Raw genomic sequence first — 20,194 nt, 5'->3', positions numbered from 1 at the left:
TTGGATAAGCGAATATGTTGGCAACACCCTGAAAACAGAAGAGTTCCAGGGGCATTCTAATGACTCTGATCAAAATCCTCATTGACTATGTCAATTATGTAACTATCTCCCCCCGACTTGACACATTCACCTTTTGGCCCAGACTTGTGTTTGATATACCTGTTTTAACATTTTATCTTGTAAGATTGTCCTTTTCGATTGTTTTACCGATATTGTTGATTTATTGTTGTAAATTTGTGTTTTTGTTTTGATTTTATATTGTGATGTTGGGCAAGGCCCCATGTGAGCCGCCCCGAGTCCCTTCGGGGAGATGGGGCGGGGTACAAGAATAAAATTATTATTATTATTATTATTATTATTATAACTTGCAGTTTCTCAAGTTGCTCCTGATATGAAAAGAAAAAAATGTAATAACATGAGAGATTCTTCTGCAATAAGGGGCATTAAGTACAAATATTGGTTGCTGGTGTAAAAGATGGTATAGTAGATTGATAACTGCTGAATTATTTAATATTGCGAATCGTATTGTAGTTGTGTTACTGCAGGGATCAAATATGTACAAGTTTTCTTCTTTATGACATATGCAAATAAGTATAACAATATCTCTTGGATTCACTATCAGTCTACAGGCAGGAGGAGGCAGAGTTCTCCCTGGGTTGCTGTGAGTTTTTCGTACTGTATGACCATGTTCCAGTAGCATTTTCTCCTGCTCCTGGAAGGAATAACTACTGGAATATGGCCATAAGACCCGAAAAACTCACAGCAACCCAGTGATTCCGACCGTGAAAGCCTTCGACAATACAGAGTCCTCCCTGTTCTCAACACGGATTGCATCCAGCACAATGGACACAAAGGTGTTTGTTTCTATAGTAAATCAACACACCTGGATGGAAGCAGTTGTCATGCTTTTCTGCCCTTGCTCCTTTCCAGATTAATTTATTCTCCATTCTACAGAGAAAGTCGGAGCTTATATATAGATTTCAAAACACACATCTATGTTTAGAGTTCATCTGTTTATAATGTATAGTACCAAATATTAGGATTGTGTTTTATTAACTCAGTATGAACTACTAGATATTGTCTACTGTATTGAAGATGGAGGGAGGGAGGATTTGATCCTGCAATAATTAGGCCATACATTAACTTCAGTACTCAGAATAGTTATTTTTTTGGATTTAAGCTGCCCAAATCTTCCATCATCCTGGACCAGTCAGAGGGAGTTTTCAACCAAAAGAACAACAATTCTAAGCTGTGGGTAGCTATTCCATTTTTCTGTGTGTGAGAGAGGGAGAGATTGTTGCTCATTCTTTCATCACACTGAAACATTCTTGAAGTTTAGAAGGAAAGCTATCCTGCAAAGTGTTGTTGCAAAAAGGAATGATGGCTAGAGGTGTGGCATGGATGGGAAGAGGGTCCTCGTGTTGCCATCTGAAAGTTGGTGAGGCTTAGCAGGAGGAATTTTAAGCAGAGCCTCTCTATGGTTGCACCTGCCCATGAAAAAATGCTTTTCTGTTAAATAATGCCTTTTAATTTGTCTTACAGCAACATTCAACACATGCGGAAACAGCTTGATGCCTTAGGTCTTTCTTTTAGCTGGGATCGGGTAAGCTTTTGAAAATATGGTGACATACTTCAAATGTATTTTAGATCAAGCCTGAGTGCTCATTAGAAAGCAAAATGGCTGAATTGAGGCTGTCATACTTTGGATATATCACGAGCCAATAGCAGTAGGAAAAGTAGAAAATCCACACCCTCAGTATTCAAGAGCTGGGCAGGACTTTCTTTTTTAATTTTTCAATTCCTATTTTAACATAAAGAACACAAAAAACCCAACAATGTCTGTACACACATAATAAAAACCTAATTGAGCAACATTTTATAACATTTACAGAAATACACAATTTCTCTCACCAACCTACAGCTCTGCTTTAAACATAAATATAAAATACAAAAGAATATACATAAATTAGTTTTAAAATGATTATTGGCTCTCATTTGTAGGTTTCTCTATAGTTTTAACGTTTTTTGTTCCCCCTTATATCCAACAAGCTATTTACTTCAAGGAGGGAGGGTTTGCATTAACAAATGAATATCCCCACAGTTTATATCCCGAAACTTGTGCATAAAGCAGGACCTGAGCAGGACTGTTAATACCAGGGTGTCTTGTAGGTCTCTGGTTCATAGAATTGTCATCAGTCGAAGCCCACATGCCAGCAATTAACATTTTTATAAGTAATTGTTATATTTATAGAATTTCAATTATACTAACAAAATTTCTGCAACCTCAGCCTCCCCTCATTGTATTGGATTATACTTCCAATACAATGGCTTCAATTAATATGAATTGTTTGAGGAAAGAAGATTTATGCAGTACTTGAGTGTTTCATTTTATTAAAAGCCCACAATAATTTTTAAACACATTATATTTTGATAGCCTCTTTGTTTTATTATGTTTACCTCAGATTACAACTGTTCTTTTGTTTTCAGGAAATAGCCACTTGTTTCTCAGAGTACTATAAGTGGACACAATACATTTTTCTTAAACTTTATGAAGCTGGATTGGTCTATCAAAATGAAGCTGCAGCCTCAGAATGGCTGCTGAAGACCTTGTTTGGGGCGGAGCCTGGTGCGGCCCCGCCCACGGAGGGCCCTGACGGCGGGAAACTTTCCCGCCGCGCCGAGGGGGCTCCTGGGAAGAAGAAGCCCCCTGGTCGCCGCCATGTTGGGAAGGAGGGAGCGCCCTTCCCAGCAACCTGCAGGGCCGGTGAGTCGGGCCCTGCCCTTTCTCAGAGTACTATAAGTGGACACAATACATTTTTCTTAAACTTTATGAAGCTGGATTGGTCTATCAAAATGAAGTAAGTTAAATTGTATTATGTCAGACTATGCATGTGTTCATATGATAACTTTCTGAATTATCATAAACAATATTGTATGTGTGAGAGAGGGGGTGGTTACTGAAAATTGTTCATTTTCTTCTGTGAGACCTTCTGGAGCAATGTGCAAAGGATAGGTGCTTTGGTTTCTTACTTCATCATGCTCTTTTATCACTTTGTAAACTTTTCAGTACAGAAATCCAGTCATCCTTCCACATTTGTGTTTTTTACTTTACCAGATTTGATTATTCACAGATTTGATTTAAAATGTTTTGTCTAGGAATCTCCAGATTGTTTGGGGCAACTTTAAGGTCACTTTCCTCCAATCATGCTGAAGGACCTGAAGGAGATTTCTTGAGAGACTGCTTCTCTAGGTTCTCCAGTGTGATTCTATATTCATAAGTTGACCATAGAGTCATGTTGGAAGTCCTGGAAAATCTTAAAGAGGTGTTTTCTCAGATAAACAGCAATTTTGTGTGTTGTCGAAGACTTTCATGGCCAGAATCACTAGGTTGTTTTCTAGGATGTATGGCCATGTTCCAGAAGCATTTTTTCCTGACGTTTTGCCCGCATCTATGGTAGGCATCCTCAGAAGTTATGAGGTTGTGGATACTTTCCATAGATGCAGGCGAAACATCAGGAAAGAATGCGTCTGGAACATGGCCATACAGCCTGGAAAACAACAACCCAGCAATTTTGTGGTTTTTCATTTTCATGGGGGTCTTATGTCCCTAACTGCAGCAAATGTGGAAGGCTAACTGTAACACATATTTTAGGCATCTAAATATGCTAAGCATCACTTCTTATGAATAACTTCACATGTCTTGTTTCTGCCTTTCCCTTTTTTTAAAACTGTGGTCATGAAAACATTCACTAAGTAGCAAGAGTTATATCCAGGAGAAAGCGCTGTATTTAAAAATATTTGGATGGGCGGATTTCAGAAACGTCAAGGCAAAGAAAGGGATTGTAAGAAAGAAAAGAAGGGGGAGAAAAACATAGGAAATCAATATATGCTTGTATAAATTAACCATAGTTCCAAAAAGGTACTTATTTGGAGTTGATGTCTGTAAAATACATGCTCATATATAAGCCAAAGAGCTGTTAAGTATTAAAGTCATTGACTGCAAGCAGGATTTTAATAATATGTGTGATTTTTAATTTCCCTTGAGTTGAAAAGGATAAAAAAGTGACGTGTCTGTACAGAAGAGAAAAAAGATAGCTCCTCTTGAGATAAATTCCTATTATCCTGTATTCATGTAGTGTTGTTTTAATTTATGCCATTATATTATCTGTTAGTCATTAGGTAATACACAAAAGGCTATGTATTGTAAAAAGAGAAGATTTCCTTTCTTGCAGTGGTAATGTTTTGAATTTGACTGGCTTGAACAATGAGTGAATATGCCTCTCAGGGTTTTTATTGATAGAGTGATAATGCAGACTACTCAAGCAACCAAATAATTTTTACCTTCGCTTCTAAAGAAATGTCTCCGGGTTTGTGTGATAAGATGCATATCCTAACCCTGGGAATGGGGAAGAGGAACATACTGGCTCTTAATACAGCATTTCTATTCAGCAGACTATTCAGTTTAGCAGAGCATTTAGAGATAAATGCTATATAGTGGGCCCTTTGTTTCCACAGGAGTTTGGTTCCAGGACCCACTGTGGATATCAAAATCAATGAAGGCTCAAGTCCCAATATATGAGTGCCATTGTCAAAAGGTCTCCTTTATATAAAGTGGCAAAATCAAGATTTGCTTTGTGGAATAGTCAGCTCTGTGGATACAGAACCTGCGTATACAGAGGGCAGGCTTTAGCTTATTTTTGTGTAGTTCTGTTTCATCAAGAAATATCAGCAGAAGACTTGGGCTGGAAATGTTGTGCTAAAGAAGTCTAAGACCAGGATCTGAAGGGCCATGCTGTTAATGTCAAGCCTCTAGGAAGGATTTGCTTTTTTTTTTCAAATGACAGGCTTCACATGCAACATAGCAAATAATCGTGATTTAAACCAGTGATTCCCAAAGTGGGTGTTACTGCCCACCAGTGGGTGCTGGAGCGATCCAGGGGGGCAGTGATTACACCTATTAGGACACGGGGGCGGGGCCAGAGAAGGGAGGGGGCCCCTTCCCAAGTGCTGGAGACAAGACTGAGCACCTGAGGCGCCTGTTAGGACACACGGGGCGGAGCTAGAGGAGTGGGCGTGGCTTCTTCCCAAGAGCCCGAGACAGGGCTGAGAATCTATACACCTCCTGAGGTGCCTGTTAGGACACAGAGGGCGGAGCTAGGGAAGGGGGCGGGGCCTCCTTCCAAGAGCCCAAGACAGGGCTGAGCCTGTATACCTCTCCTGAGAGGCCTTTTAGGACTAAAGGGCGGGGCTAGGGGTCAGGGCGGGGCCTCTTCCCAAGAGCACAAGACAGGGCTGAACCTCTGTATACCTCCCCTGAGGTGCTTGTTAGAACACAGGGTATAGAGGTTCAGCCCCGTCAAGCATTTGGGAAGAGGCCCCGCCCCCTCCTCTAGCCCCGCCTCCTGTGTCCTAGCAGGCGCCGCAGGACAGGGATAGAAGCTCAACCCTGCCTCAGAGCTCATAACTTCGCCCATCCCAGTCCTGGCCACCCATTTGTGGCCCCGCCCACCTCACCTCCCAGCCCTGCCTTGGACTAGGGGAGAGGCTCAGCCCTGCCCTCTTGAGCAGGAGCCATGCCCACCCCTCAAAGCCACGCTCCTCTTTCCCAGGGGCGCTGAGTCATATTTTTTCTGGAAAGGGGGCGGCAGGCCAAATAAGTTTGGGAACCACTGATTTAAACTGAGGAACAGTCCAAATTAATTTGAGATACTTTATTGGAAGCTAGCATTCCACAATGTTGAAAAGCCTGAGAAATTCCATTAGGCTCATTGGAACACATCTAAAGAATCACCTTCAGTTTTGAACCAAAATTCTCTAATCATCTTTATTTGGGGTTATTATTAGTTCAGCATTTATGGTACATCCCATTTTATGTACACTTTTTAATGAGATCTTTAAAATGAAGTTTGAAAAGGAAATTATAGGTTGTGTCTCCAATTGCCATGTGCTTTTTCAGATTGGCATGTGCAGAAAAGATATTTATGGTACCTGACATCCATCTGAAAAGTTGGCTGCCTATTTTTTCAGACATGCTTACTAATACTATCATTTCCCCTCTTTGATTTGTGGCATCGTTTAGGCAATGGTTAATTGGGATCCGGTGGACCAGACTGTTCTTGCTAATGAACAGGTGGATGAAAATGGCTGTTCATGGCGTTCAGGAGCAAAAGTGCAAAAGAAGTACCTCAAGCAGTGGTTCATTAAACCATCTGCCTATGCAAAGGTGTGAGTAAAAATGATTTTTTGAATATTATCAAACTGTTGTCTTTGGAGGATTATTTTCTCTTTCATTTCACTTAACATAAGAGCAAGGTGCTACCATTATAACAGTTCTGACACAAAATCTGATGGAACTGTTCTTAGTAAACATTCAGGTTTTGGGAGTTTCTTTCTTGTAAGTTGTGTTAAGCTGAGCAGCCATAACCTTACTATATAGCATAACTTTACTATAAATCGCTTTTCCCCAAGTGTCATTGTATTGTATTTGGCCAAACAAAGTGTGTGTAATTGTTAGTACCTGAACCATTTTGATAACTATGATTTCTCTTAGTATTTGATTTTATTCAGGTTTGTTTGTTTTCTTTTGTTGCTTTTGATTGATATGATATAGATAACTAAGGAGAATTTTAAACTTGTACTTTCTTATGAGAGTATTCAGCCTAGTTAGGAAATGTGTGAAGGGATGGCTTTACTTCAGCTTTTTCTTTTTCTGTTCTCATAGTTCATTAAAGTAGGAGAAATACAGGCCCGACCTCTCCTTCAGAATTCCATTGTATATTCCTTTGATACTTAAGCCACGTGTTGATATCTGTATTTTGGGGTGAAATGGGGAAGTATGCATTTGCCTAGAACACCTGAACTGGCTATAAGGATAATGTGGATAGGGTCTGTTGCTAATGGCTATGCCTCACCTTGATCACACACAACGTCTTTCTGGTATAGTGGGCTAGAATTGACCCCATCTGTTTCTTTTCAAATTGCAGTTGGTGGGTATAATAACCAGTTGCCAAAGTCAGCACTGATACACTTCTTTTCTGCAGTCTCTGTGTCTGGAACTTGGATCCTTCTTCTTTGCCTCACATGGATTTTTGTCCAAAGATATGATTTTTGTTAAGATAAAAAGATCTCTTAGAACATGACATCCTTGTGCCTTGAAGTTGTTTGCTAAAAGGTTTGTAGTAGTTACAGTGCAAGGTTGCTTTCTCTTTATGTTCTTGTAGGGCAGGGAAGGTAAGGTAACCTTTAATCTCAACCAAAGTAAAACATAAAAAATCAAATGAAAAGAAACATTGATATCATGATGAACTTCAACATACTATTGTATGTTTTTAAAATTTCATTGTGAAAGGTCAAACTTATCAGCCAGTTTCTAAACATCCTAAATCACTGCAGTTCTGGTTTTTATTTGGATGGGATCCCACCACTGAATATCAAATGCTGTAGACAAGGACTTTAAAAACTTTTTCTACTTGTGACTCCTTTCTGCCTAAGAAATTTTCCATGACTCCAGGTATATAGCTATATAAAATAGATATAAAATCAAGCATTTAATGATAATGAATCAACATTTGAAAGGCTTGTTAAACAGGCTGATTTTTCTTTTTGTGGAGTACAGCTGAAGCATTTTCTGCAGAGTGAACACTGTTTGTTGTTGCTGATTTCTGTGATTAGGTGGCTTTCAGAAGCCTTTTACTGTTGCCAAATTTTGTGACCCCCAACATTGAGCTAAGGGAACCCTATTTGGGGTCAGGACCCTTGGTTTAAGAAGCAGTGCCATAGACTATATTTCAAAGAAGGCAATGACAAAACCATCTCTGAGTATCTCTTGCCTTATGGAGCAGCCATAAGTTGACATGCAGTTTGAAGGCATATATGTGCACACACATAATTCCATTATCAACAGACAGCATGGCTCCAAGCAGGTCTCAGGTTGGAGAAGGCTACCACATGAGTGTGCCAGTCCCTTTTCCTCTAGCTAGCCTCAGCTCAGCATGGTCAGTGGAGGCCTGAGAACGCAAGACACAGATTTTCCTATCACTGGCTGGCTCACTCTGTTTACCTTGCTCAGCCCACGTGCCACTCCATTACTTTGCTGGGTGCATCTGTTCGTTTCTCAAAAGAAGAAGGAATCCTCATCCCCTTCATTGGCCAAGAGGGTGTGGGAAGCCCAACTATACAGGGTGTGCCATGTCTCAGTGGAGGAAGGAGTGTCCATCTCCTTTCGTGGCCAAGAAAGGGACCGGAAGCCCAGCTACATGGTGTGTCCCTGTCTTGGCAAAGAAAGGAATATTTGTACCCTTTCTTGACTGAGGGAAGAGTAGCATGGCCCCTTTCTTAGTGGAGGAAGAATTCTCTGTCTCCTTCCTCAGCTGAGAGAGTAACACGAAGCCTGGCTGTGCGGAGCATGCTCCTGTCTCAGCGGAAGAAGGAGACAGAAGGGGAACATGAAGATTGCATATACTGCAGCTGGGGCTTGCCATAGCTGTCACTGTTGTCTAGAGCCGTTTGTCATCCTGGTAGGAATAATGTTTATTTGTATGTTTTTTCAACTTTTGCAGGTCTCCTGTACCCCTAAACCCCACAAAAGTGAAAAATTGGCTGTAGTTAAAATCCAGCTGTTCCTGTGCCATATTTGGCCTGTTTATCCTATTACAAAGATGTTTGACCGACTTGGATATTTATATAGCTTCATCCTTTATTATAGCTTTCCATACCTGATTTTAGCTATTTGCTCAATAGCTATACTGACATGTTCTATTATTGCTACCTCACTTTTACCAATTTTGTATATAGTTCTCATTCCTTGTGGTTAGGAGTACAAGATCCTTCATGGAAGTAAATATCTGTGAGCAAAGGAATTAGTTTTTTTTTAACCTGAAAGTACCTCTCTAAGAATTTCTAGGTCTTCCAGCATGACTCTGTAAACTTACCATTGGAAGGATCTAGAGATTCCTAGAGAGAATAAAATCTGTGACTAACACTATGTGACACGATTCTTTCCCCTGGGTTATAGGTGTCCTTTCCTAATTGGTTCTATCATAAAAACATGAGAAAAGTTTATTAAACTGTAAAAACGTGTTTTTGCGGCCTGCAAAAAAAGGTCTAAAATGGCATATTGAAAAGTTAAAAATGGCTGCCACAAAAATTACGTTTCTGAATTATAACACCTACTTTCCAAGTAAGTAGTGCACAATTAAGGGAGCAAGCTTGTTTTCTGCTGCCCTGCAGACTAGGACTACAGGAAAGGAGATTCCACCTGAACATCAGGAAGAACTTCCTCACAGTGAGGGCTGTTCGACAGTGGAACTCTCTCCCCCGGGCTGTGGTGGAGGCTCCTTCCTTGGAGGCTTTTAAGCAGGGGCTGGATGGCCATCTGTCGGGGGTGCTTTGAATGCGATTTCCTGCTTCTTGGCAGGGGGTTGGACTGGATGGCCCATGAGGTCTCTTCCAACTCTACTATTCTATGATTCTATGATTCTATAAACAGGAAGTTGAGCCACGGTGATTCATTGGGTTAAACCCTTGTGCCGGCTGAAGTGCTGACCTGAAGGTTGGGTTGCTGACCTGAAGGTTGACAGTTCGAATCTGCAAGACAGGGTGAGCTCCTGTCTGTTAGCTCTAGCTTGCAGGGACATGAGAGAAGCCTCCCAGCAGGATGGTAACACATCTGGGCATCCCTTGGGCAACGTTTCTGTAGATGGCCAATTCTCTCACACCAGAAGCGACTTGCAGTATGTCCTCAAGTTGCTTCTGACGCAATAAAAAAAATTAAACAGGAAATAACACTTTCAAACTAGAACATAATTTTTTTTCAAATGTTGTTACATAGTGTAATTAAATCCACAAAAAGTCAAAACTGCAAATGAGAGGCAACAGTATAGTACAAGTTACGATATTCAACTGTATTGCATTCCCTTCTGCTTATGTTTTACACAGTATTATGTACTGTTTTATAAACACTTTTTGATTTCCTCTTTGTAGTCATCTGTCTTCCATCTATCCATCTGTGTGCCCTTCCTCCAGTTCTTTGTTGCTGTTTTGCTTGATAAGAAACTAGTTTATTATGTCTGACAGTTTTTTCTCTTTCATTATACTTCTATTATTTAAATTATCTATATAGGTTCTCTTGCTGCGTAAACCTTAAATACAATTTGAGATGTTCATTTCTGGATGCTAATCCTTTCTCTTTGCAACATCTCACATCTGTTTTCAATCTAGGTCAGCACTTTGTTAGGTGCTTCTAGCTTCATAATTCCCTCATATCTCTGTTTCTTAGCAACTGGTGCTATTGACTGCTATCTCCAAATGATCTCAGATTTTCCTTATCTGTTGCTAGATTCTCTTCTCCGCCATGTGTTTTCTTTTTCTTGTTGCTCTACTGACTTCTCCCTATTTATTATAAATATATCTCGCTGATCAGACTAATCAACTCTTTGTGTTGACTAAAGGTGGGCAGCTTGTAGCCTTTTATCTGTTTTTGTGACCTCTTCTAGACTCCTTCCACCTTTTGAAGGTACAAAAAAGAGAATTGTCATTCCTGGGGAGTCTCCAATCATGACAATTGTCTTATCAAATAAGGGAGGCAAGCTTTTAAAAAACAGTATTGAAATATAACATAGTTACTTTTGGTTGGGGAGAGATGGGGGAAAACTGTATTTTAGAAGGAGGTGTCAGTGCATGGCACGTCCTAGAAGGGGCAAAATTGATCTCCAGATTCACAGAGATTGATCTGCCCTGCTGCAAATGAAGGTTTGTAGCTCTAGGGGCCGGGCTGTGGCGCAGCTGTTGAGCAGCTGCCTTAAATCACTCTGACCATGAGGTCATGAGTTCGAGGCCAGCCCGTGGCGGGGTGAGCACCCGTCAATTAAAAATAAAAAATAGCCCCTGCTCGTTGCTGACCTAGCAACCCGAAAGATAGTTGCATCTATCAAGTAGGAGATAAGGTACCACTAATAAAAAAAGTGGGGAGGCAAGATTAACTAATTTACGACCTGGTATGAGGAAGTGCCGTCAGTGTGGATGATGAAGCAGCTGCTCCCCCCTGTGGCCAGAATCGAACATCCCCTCAGAAGAAAGTTAACTTGCCTCTGCGTGTGTGTCTCTCAGTCTCTGTTTGATGTGTTTATGGGCATTGAATGTTTGCCCTATGTGTGTTATAATGTGATCCGCCCTGAGTCCCCTTCGGGGTGAGAAGGGCGGAATATAAATACTGTAAATAAATAAAATAAATAAATATGCTTGATACTGTTGCATCATCTTACAGATGATGATGATGATGATGATAACAACAACAACAACAGTAACTTTATTTTTGTACCCCACCTCCATCTCCCCAAGGGGACTCGGAGCGACTTACATGAGGACGAGCCTGGTCAACATCATAGAATATAATCACATTAAAATACATACACAGTATCATAAAATGGAATAAGACAACAATTATAAACAACATAGCAGTTGTGATAGAATAAAAACAATCTCAAACCCACCACCAATGGACCTGTAATAAAGTCCATTTCTAGGCATGGATGGGCAGGTGGGTGGGCAGAACTCATTTTGAAAATAGGGCTAATGGATAAAGTGCATAAGTCTGATGAGTAGGGGTGAGCAATGTAAGATGGGGGATAATATCTTTGGGTAGAGGACAACAGTAAAGTGAGAGTACAGATTTCAAGTCCTAATTGGAGCCAGGTTATTTAGGGGATTGATTCAAAATTGCTGCTTTCATCAGTGGTCACATATACTGTATACTAGTTCTGGCTTTAGAGTTCTTATGTTCTTGGTGTCACCTTCCTAACAGATCTTTCTGGGTTGCATCCTATTGACTTTCTTAGATAAATAGCCTTCTTTGAGTGTTAAATTGCTTCCTTGCTGTCCTGCTTTAAGACTGGAACTTAAGACTGGAACTGCAGCCAGTTTTCTCCTGTATCTAATCTGAAGTTGCTTTCAGTTGAGAAAAGAAACTGGAACTCATTTTACTTCAGAGAACACTTGAGAGGTTTTTTAAATATTGTCTTGAAAGTTTAGGTGATGAATGAATGGTGGTTAAATTTTAGCCATGCTGGTCTGGCAAGCAGTATATTTTATCAGTCATTTGGGTTGTGTAAAATAAGACCCTTGTGGCAAGAGGTAGCTGAAATGAGACTGGAGTCCCTGAAGGCATGGATTCATTCCTTTTCTCCTCTGGATTTGTTTTGCTAGGTCAGCTTCAAGATCAGGTATCTGTTACCTCTTTGGAATTCACTGTGATAGCTAGCACAGCAAGAGACTTGTTTGTACTGTACTTAGCTGTGTCTACTATTGAATTTTTTTCTCTCTCCCACCTAGTTAGGTGGCTTCTGTATGACAGCTGGCTTCATGAAGAAGCACACTTTGTCCCAGTGCTATCTTTTCTCATGATTGTCCCCAGCACTACTGAGTTCCTGAAGATATTTATTTTTCCCAACAGTGCACTCAGCAGTATGCACTGCCTCTTGGCTAAAATCACATTTTGATGTTGTGCAGATAAGTGTTTTGTATATAAGTTTCATTATTTCATGACTCACAACTGTCAGCTGATGGAGTGGGTATATAGAGAAGTCAGACCTTGGAATGGTACTATTTTAGAGTATAATTCCCAACATCTCCCATTGTCAAGGCTAGCAGAGAGATTCTCAGACCTGTAGTTAAAACTGTAACTTTTCCAAGCTCTGATATGAGTTTGACTTAGCAAGCCTTATAAATGCCACTTGATTTATTTATTAGAATATTTTATATGGTATTGCAGTTTATCTGTTGTGACATAACCTAAGCGGATTAACAAGCATCTGTTAATTGAAATCATACTGTTTTGTATTTTTCCATATATCAAACATATGCATATTTGTAAATGTACATATGCATATTAAAGAATTTGACAGCTGTGGTATATCTATTTTTTCTGATTTGAGTTTGGAATTGCAGTTACTAGACATTAAATTTTTACTAAAGCAGTATCATCTCTTCCCTCTCTTAATGTTTAGGGGGAAGAGGAACAAACAAGCATCTGCCAGTTTATAAACTGGCTTGTTTGCATCCTATTAATATTTTAGGGTATCATTTTAATGCATTCCTTTTTCTTTAATGAAAGATTTCCTAGTTTCTGAGTTCTGTGCTCAGATGTTCTAGTTTTTTTTAAAGTCACATTTTCATAAGAAATTCCAGAAGTTGTTATGGTTTCTTCCGCCTCTTGATGATGCAGATTGCTTTGACAGCCACCTTTTTGAATACAAATAATTTCCTTTGCTCTCATGGTACATTACGTGAGTAATGCTTAGTGTTTATTTGCTCATAAAATTTGCCAAATTACATTTTAACCTTTAGTTACATCCTTATTTCCCTTTTGGATTCATTTCCTTGTCTTAAATATTGGCTCTGGTTATTTAATGCAAATTTTATTTAGTAATTTGTGTGCATTTCTTGTGAGTTTTTTTTCTTTTTATTTCTGTAAATTAGATTTCTTGCTCAATTTCCTTCCTGTGTCTGGTCTGCTATTGGACTCAGTCAGGAGCTAACATAGTACTATCATTTAAAGGAAGCAAATAGTGGCAAAGTATACATGCATCATCCTTTGCCAACATACACATGCATACACCATTTTGCCTGTAATTTAGGATAGCAATCCATGTATAAGAGGTGCACTTGTAATACACAGATAATTATGTTACAATGAATATGTTAGTCTATATGGCGCTATAGAGCCAACATGATGTAGTGGTTTGTGTGTTAAGAGATCTCGGTTCAAATTCCTGCTCAGTCATGGAAACCACTAAGTGACTTTCAACAAATCACATTCTCTCAGCTTCAGCAGAAGGCAAAGTCAAATTGCCTCTGAACAAATTTTGCCACAAAAACTAGGGTTGCCATAAGTCAGAAAGGACATGAAGGCACACAACAACAACAGTGATGCCATAAGACTTATGTAGTTTTCACTTCAATAGACTTGCTTCTTCTGTTAATACTGTTATTATTTATTTATATAAATATTACTCTATAATATATTTTATATAGTGTTTTATTGCACTGCCATTTTACAGAATAAGAAAGGAGGACAAATGTAATTAGGAACTGAAATCCAAGGTATGAATGAGTTATGGAATGGAGGCAGAAAATAATAGTTTTATTTAAATTATATTTATGATCTTTAATTCATTATAAGTTGTGCCAGGATTTCCTCAACCTCTAATGTCGCACACAAGTTATAAAATGGAAGGAAGAGGGCTCCTTACAGGTTGCATTGGGGGGGGGGGGGTAGCCAGAGTTGTCTGCTCATTGAGTAACCCCAGTGCCCTTTCACATTAATATATAAACTCTACGATCAGTTTTTCCTAGCTTGGCAGCCCCTAGATGTATGGCTCACAGTGGTTATACATGGTGAGCATTTTGATCCACAATGTATCTGGAGAGTTGCCTTACGCCATCGCCTCCATGCATCTATGTAATCAGAAGAATTTGGATTATCTCTAAATGAAAAGAAACCAAACGGAGGGAGATGAGAATTTCTGAGTTAGAAAGAAGTGTTCCTTATTTGTGGAGGGTATATTTGAGAAGTGACTACAGAGCCAGATTTGTACAAATGTGTTGCATCTATATTTGGATTCTATAATTTCTTCTGTTGTGATTGCAGTCCATGCTTGATGGTTTGTCAGATCTCCCTAAGTGGTATGGAATAAAAGAAATGCAAGCCAATTGGCTAGGAGACTGCACTGGATGCTACTTTGAGTTTATTTTGAAGGTGAGTGCAATCACTGAAAATTGCAGTGACATTTCTCATAATCAGAGGTGTTAAAATATAACATCAGATATTAGAAACAAACATCTGGTCTAGGTAAAATGGGAAACCCTCTGAATAGAATATTTTGAATCAATGAAATGCCATTTTAATTACTGCTGACTTGAACTCAGTGGTCCAATTCCCTCATCATGGTTGAAAGATCAGGCATGCCAATAGGTGACATGTTCTTCACTAGTGTCCATCTTTTGCCCAAATTCATACCTCTTAGTCATAGTTTGAACTAACTATTATGTGGTATTGCATATTACAAACCTTAATTAGGTATAAACTACCGTTAGTAATAACTAGAATTTGTTTATTTTTACTTAACTGTGGTTAGTCAGTGTATTTATGGATATACTGCAAGGGTAACCTGGTCGACCATAAAGCAAAACCCAGAATCTCCTAAGTACCTTTCTCAAGCCAGCCAGAAGGATCCGAATTCATCACACTAGCTTTCAACACCCATTGGCATCTAAATTAAACAAAGATGGTTTCTACATCCTATCAGTGAGAAAATGTGATGTTTTTAGAATCCAGATATACATCTTGCTTGCTTGAGATTTTATAAAAAGAAGTTTTACTCAGATGTTCCGACCTGGCCAACGCACTTTCACCCCCACCCCAAAAAGCTGTGAAATAACTGTGAAAAAAGCAGTAAAAGAAAGCAGTAACATTTGCTTCCACAATCTCCATTAAGTTACTTGTGAACTACTGCTTCATGATTAGTTCGGAAAACGATAGTGAAGGGGGAAGTTGGGCATGAAAGGGAACAGAAGGGTTTGTGGGACAGTGGCGCCTGTATATGAGAATTTTATATAATGCCCTTTGTAAACTTTATACATTATTTTTGAACCTTTTTTACAATATGGGCCCTTTACATGTATGTACAAAATAAAAGACAAAAGGACAATTCCTAATGCCAGTGTCCAACAACTTCTTGTCCTCTGATTTGAATATAATATCTATAACCAAGGTTATATAGAAAATCATTTTCTCTGTAAACATTTTGACTGGCTGTAGCTATAAGCCCACTGTTTAGCATAGTTGGGCTGATTTCTGCATAAACATGGATAGATCTGCACCGTAATAGTTATTATAGTTTGGTTGTAGTGCTAACCCATAGTAATGTCAGAGGTAGCCATAATTTTAGAATAAGGCAGAATCCCTAACAAATCAGTATTTGCTTAACTTAGCGTTCTGTTGCTCACCTCTTATTAAAGACTATAGCAATACCAAACCTTTTGCATCTTTGCAAAGAGGTTTGCTAAAATTGGGTGGGGAACATGAATGCATCACTAGTGGAGATAATGATACTCTTGAGTAAAACAACAGCCCTAAAATGTCTTACCCTTACTTCAAACAACTGTGCTGTCACTGTGATTGTTCGTTCAATAAGACATACCTGGTAAGCAATGTACAAGCCATAAGGCAGTAACAGGAGTCTTTGAAAGGCAAAGGGATGGGTAGATGGTTGCAGAAAAAGATATTCAAGGAAAATAAGTTGGCAGTGGCAGTTCAGGAAGCTTGAAATCACTGGTAAGTCAAGTGCAGCCCTTAGGCCAAGACACTGTTGTAAATCTAGGCAACTATAGATCAATAGGTCTTGAAAACCTTTTTTTACTATAGCTCCAAGAACCTCCCAGCCAGCTTGGCCACAGACCATGCTAGCTCCCAAATTGAGCATTTTGATTGAACTGAACCATTGTATTCTCAGATGCAGAATATGGCCTTCAGGAAGTAATATGTTGGCGGATTTTATAAACAGCTAGAATATTTAAGATTCACTGCAAGTGGAAATGGCCTATGCTGTTCTGAAGAAAATTGCAGTAATTTTTTCTGTCTGTGGTCAGGTTAATAACAAATCAACAGGAGAGAAAATAGCAGCCTTTGCATATGTACCTGAAGCCATTTATGGTATGTCTTATTTACATATCTTACCTGACCACAGACTGTTACATGGAAATAGCAGTCTAAAGGAAGCCTTCCAGAAGGATTTGATACCAGGCAAAGGTAATTTCCCCAGTTATGCTTTATTTCTATTATTATTTCTGTTTTATGTTTATGTCTATATCTGATATTTTATAGTTTTTATTATTTTAATTCACAGATATATTATTTTGAGATATGTGATGTATTTTTGCATTTATGTAAGGCATTGAATTTTGCCATCTACTATGTTGTAAACCGCTTTGAGTCCCCGAAGGAGTGAGAAAAGCAGTGTAGAAATGTAACAAATAAATAAAGTAGTTTCTGATTTTCTAAGGCAGAGTTTTGTTTGTCAGGCCTAACAAGTTTCAGCAAAATGAGTAATTAAAATGTGTTGCTTTCAAATATGAATAGAGTATACCTATTATGAGGCTTGAAATCTGTTAGAGCTGATGGGTAAAGTCAGAGGTTGGATAAAGGTGGGACTGTAGAAAAATTCAGAACTTCTATAGAAAAATAAGAAAAATAATGGAAGAAGAGGGTGATACATTTCTAAGGACTGTTTAAAATGTCATTTAAGAAATAGTTACCTTTGGAACAATGTATACTGAAATAAGTTATGTATGGCAAAAATAGTTAATTGTTATGATGTATCAAAAAGAAATAAACAAACAAACAAAGAAAACCTTTAAAAAAGGTGAAAAGGTACAACGGGAATGAGCAGATAGGAGATGTCCTTTTCACTAAGTTTGTCTGTACAGACAATTTGCCTAGATGGTTAGAACATCAATCCTTACAGTATAAAGTGAAATAATCATTAGTCCCTAATCCCTGAACAATGCTAAAAAAGCAAACTATTGTATGGTACAAGCACCATATCCATGGGGGATATGTTTCAACACACACAAACACATGGATACCTGAAACCATGAATAACAGCAAGCCCTTTATTTTGACTAAACTTGGGCCAGTAGCGTACTATAGTTTTTGCATTATCCTTCTATTCTTTTTTTTCTAGAGTCTCTTACTTCAGTGACAGCTATGAACCTGCTTACCAATCAGGAGATCCCTGTAGTCATATCAGCAAAATCAGAGTTTGAAGGCTACCTTGATGCTAAAATAGGTGAGTATAAAAGACTGACTGTGTTTTTTATGTTCCTCATTGAAATTGCTTCCAGTCAAAATTGCTAAAGTTGTCATCTCTATATTCTAATAGTGACATGGAAAGATAATGGATGTTGCCATCATAGACTTTGCCAGATTCAACAGGTATCTCTCTCGGTTTAGTGAAAATAACATAGCTGTGGCTTCTCTGGCTCCTTTTCTCCCTAATCTGGTGGTTCTCAACCTGGGGTCCCCAGATGTTTTTGGCCTTCAATTCCCAGAAATACTAACAACTGGTAAACTGGCTGGGATTTATGGGAGTTGTAGGCCCAAAACATATGAGGACTCCAGATTGAGAACCACTGCCCTAATCCAACCTTTATCTCCAACCTGGTGTCATTGCTAAGGATTACAGCTGTGCTGCACTGAAGGCAGAGGGTGTGGAGAACAAGGTTAGAAAGATATGACAATGTAAGAAGAATCTTGCTGAATAATATCAATGGCATGGCCAATCTCGCAGCCCATTCATACAATGGCCAGCCACACTGCTAGGGAAAGTCCACAAGCAAGACATGAATATGGTTCCCAAGCAACCAATATGATCTTTCTGATTTGTTGTTGTTTCCGGGATTTTCTAGGACTGAGAGTGTGTGACTCAGCTATAATGGAAGTCGTGACAAACAATAATTAGTAGTCTTAACCACTTGAATTTGACCAGTCCCCTTCTAAAACTATCCAAATTGGCAGCTTTTATGTCATCTACCAGGAAATGGTAGATGACAATATGCTGTGTGATTAAGTTCTTCCTTTTCCTGATGCTTCCATCATTCAGTGTAGCGTTGTCCTTAGAAAAAAGGCAAGTAAGGTATTCAGCATTCAAGGACACAAATATATAAAATTTTACATGACCGAACAAAAGTAGGGAGAATGTGGATGGCTCTGGATTAGGTGAAAGAAAGAAAGGCATCCCCTTATTCACTTTTCCTGCACCATGCATAATTTCATACATACCTATCATTACTTGCTGTATACCTTGCCTGCTTTTTTCTAAACACAGTGCTTAGAAACATTTCTCTATGTAACCTTTCTCTATAGGAGAGTTGTTCAGCTGCTTAATCATTTTGATTGCCCCTTTCTGCATCTTTTCCAGCTCTGTATTATCTTGAAGCAGGAAAATTGTGGTTATTTCCATCACATCAGGAGATTTAAAGCTATGTTAATGTTTGGGGATTCAAATCTGTCAATCCTAGGTATACAGATAGTTTTTAAGATTTGATACAAAGTTATGTTATGCAGTCCCAAATTTGTGTTGTACTTGGAGTACAAAGACCAAACTGATGCAATTATTGTAAGCTTGAATGTTAATTTATTTTTAGGTGAAGCAAAACGTTCCATTAATGCTTCTCCAGTTTAAACTATACCTGTTAAAGAGTGAATATCACTTGTTTCATTTATTATTATGTTTTTTCCAGCTAATAGCTTAAAGAAATAAACACACATTCAAGGTCTTTATTTGAAATATCTATTAAATCAAAATCAATATAGGCAGTCCCCGACTTTCAAACATCTGCCTTACAAACGACTTATATTTACAAATGGGAGTGAGACAACATCAGTATATCAGTATCATAAGTATTGATAACCATCTAATTTCTCTCTGTCCCAAACCAAGACAATATGTCACCAAAAGGGTAGTATCCATGTCACCGCGGCCAGGTGTCTGCATGAGCTATCGGGGAGTGCTTGATGTTATGGCTCCAATTCCAGAGCTTGCAGACTCAGCTCTGGGAATTGGCTCCATGACATGGCGCCCCCCTTCGCCGATCTCTTCTTCTGCGCCTCGTCCGACACGACTCTGAAACAAATCAAACCTGAATACTATACATCCATTTTATCTAAAGTCCCCATATACTTTTTTAACAAGCTGCGATGGAATACAGGATGTATTTTCCCCAGACTTTTTGGCAAGAGTAGCTGGAAAGTCACTGCGTTTATGATCTCCTGTATCCTGAAGGGTCCAATGAATTTGGGGCTTAACTTTTTCGAGGGCAGACCTAGTTTTATGTTTTTTGTACTTAGCCACACTAAGTCCCCCTTCTCCAACTTATCTCCCTCCACTCTTTTACGATCTGCGAAGGTTTTATACCTTTTGTGCGCCTCCTTTAATGATGCAGTCACTTGGCTCCAACAATCTTGCATCTGAGTTTTCCACTTCCCCACCCCTGTTTCTTCATTCTCTGGCCACTTTGGCAATTGGGGCAACGGCTGGACCTCATGCCCATAAACTATTTCAAATGGAGTTTTATTTGTTGCGGAATGGATTGTAGAATTAAAGGCTAGTTCAGCAAACGCTAGCCATCTAGACCAATC

The 20,194-nt window shown here is 39.0% G+C and overlaps 1 protein-coding gene across 6 annotated transcripts in view; it reads left to right on the top strand.

The window, feature by feature from the left end:
* The first annotated feature begins 323 nt into the window (after positions 1-323).
* The window catches only part of LOC134294853 (leucine--tRNA ligase-like), a 56,518-nt gene continuing 36,647 nt past the window's right edge, over positions 324-20,194 (top strand). The window contains exons 1-7 of one of the 6 annotated variants that reach the window (XM_062966615.1): positions 326-854; positions 1,543-1,603; positions 2,488-2,764; positions 6,080-6,223; positions 14,645-14,752; positions 16,645-16,804; positions 17,739-17,843. In XM_062966615.1, coding sequence (XP_062822685.1) covers positions 2,720-2,764; positions 6,080-6,223; positions 14,645-14,752; positions 16,645-16,804; positions 17,739-17,843 — 562 coding nt within the window. In that variant the 5' untranslated portion in view covers positions 326-854; positions 1,543-1,603; positions 2,488-2,719. Of the gene's footprint in view, positions 1,604-2,487; positions 2,859-6,079; positions 6,226-14,644; positions 14,753-16,644; positions 16,805-17,738; positions 17,844-20,194 lie in introns of those variants that run through there. The other 5 variants (XM_062966613.1, XM_062966612.1, XM_062966616.1 and 2 more) reach the window with 5 other exon arrangements.

Source organism: Anolis carolinensis, unplaced genomic scaffold (genome assembly GCF_035594765.1).
Source record: "Anolis carolinensis isolate JA03-04 unplaced genomic scaffold, rAnoCar3.1.pri scaffold_25, whole genome shotgun sequence".
Taxonomy (NCBI): domain Eukaryota; kingdom Metazoa; phylum Chordata; class Lepidosauria; order Squamata; family Dactyloidae; genus Anolis; species Anolis carolinensis.
The sequence above is the reverse complement of the archived record's forward strand: the minus strand, read 5'-3'. Positions and strand labels throughout refer to the sequence as shown.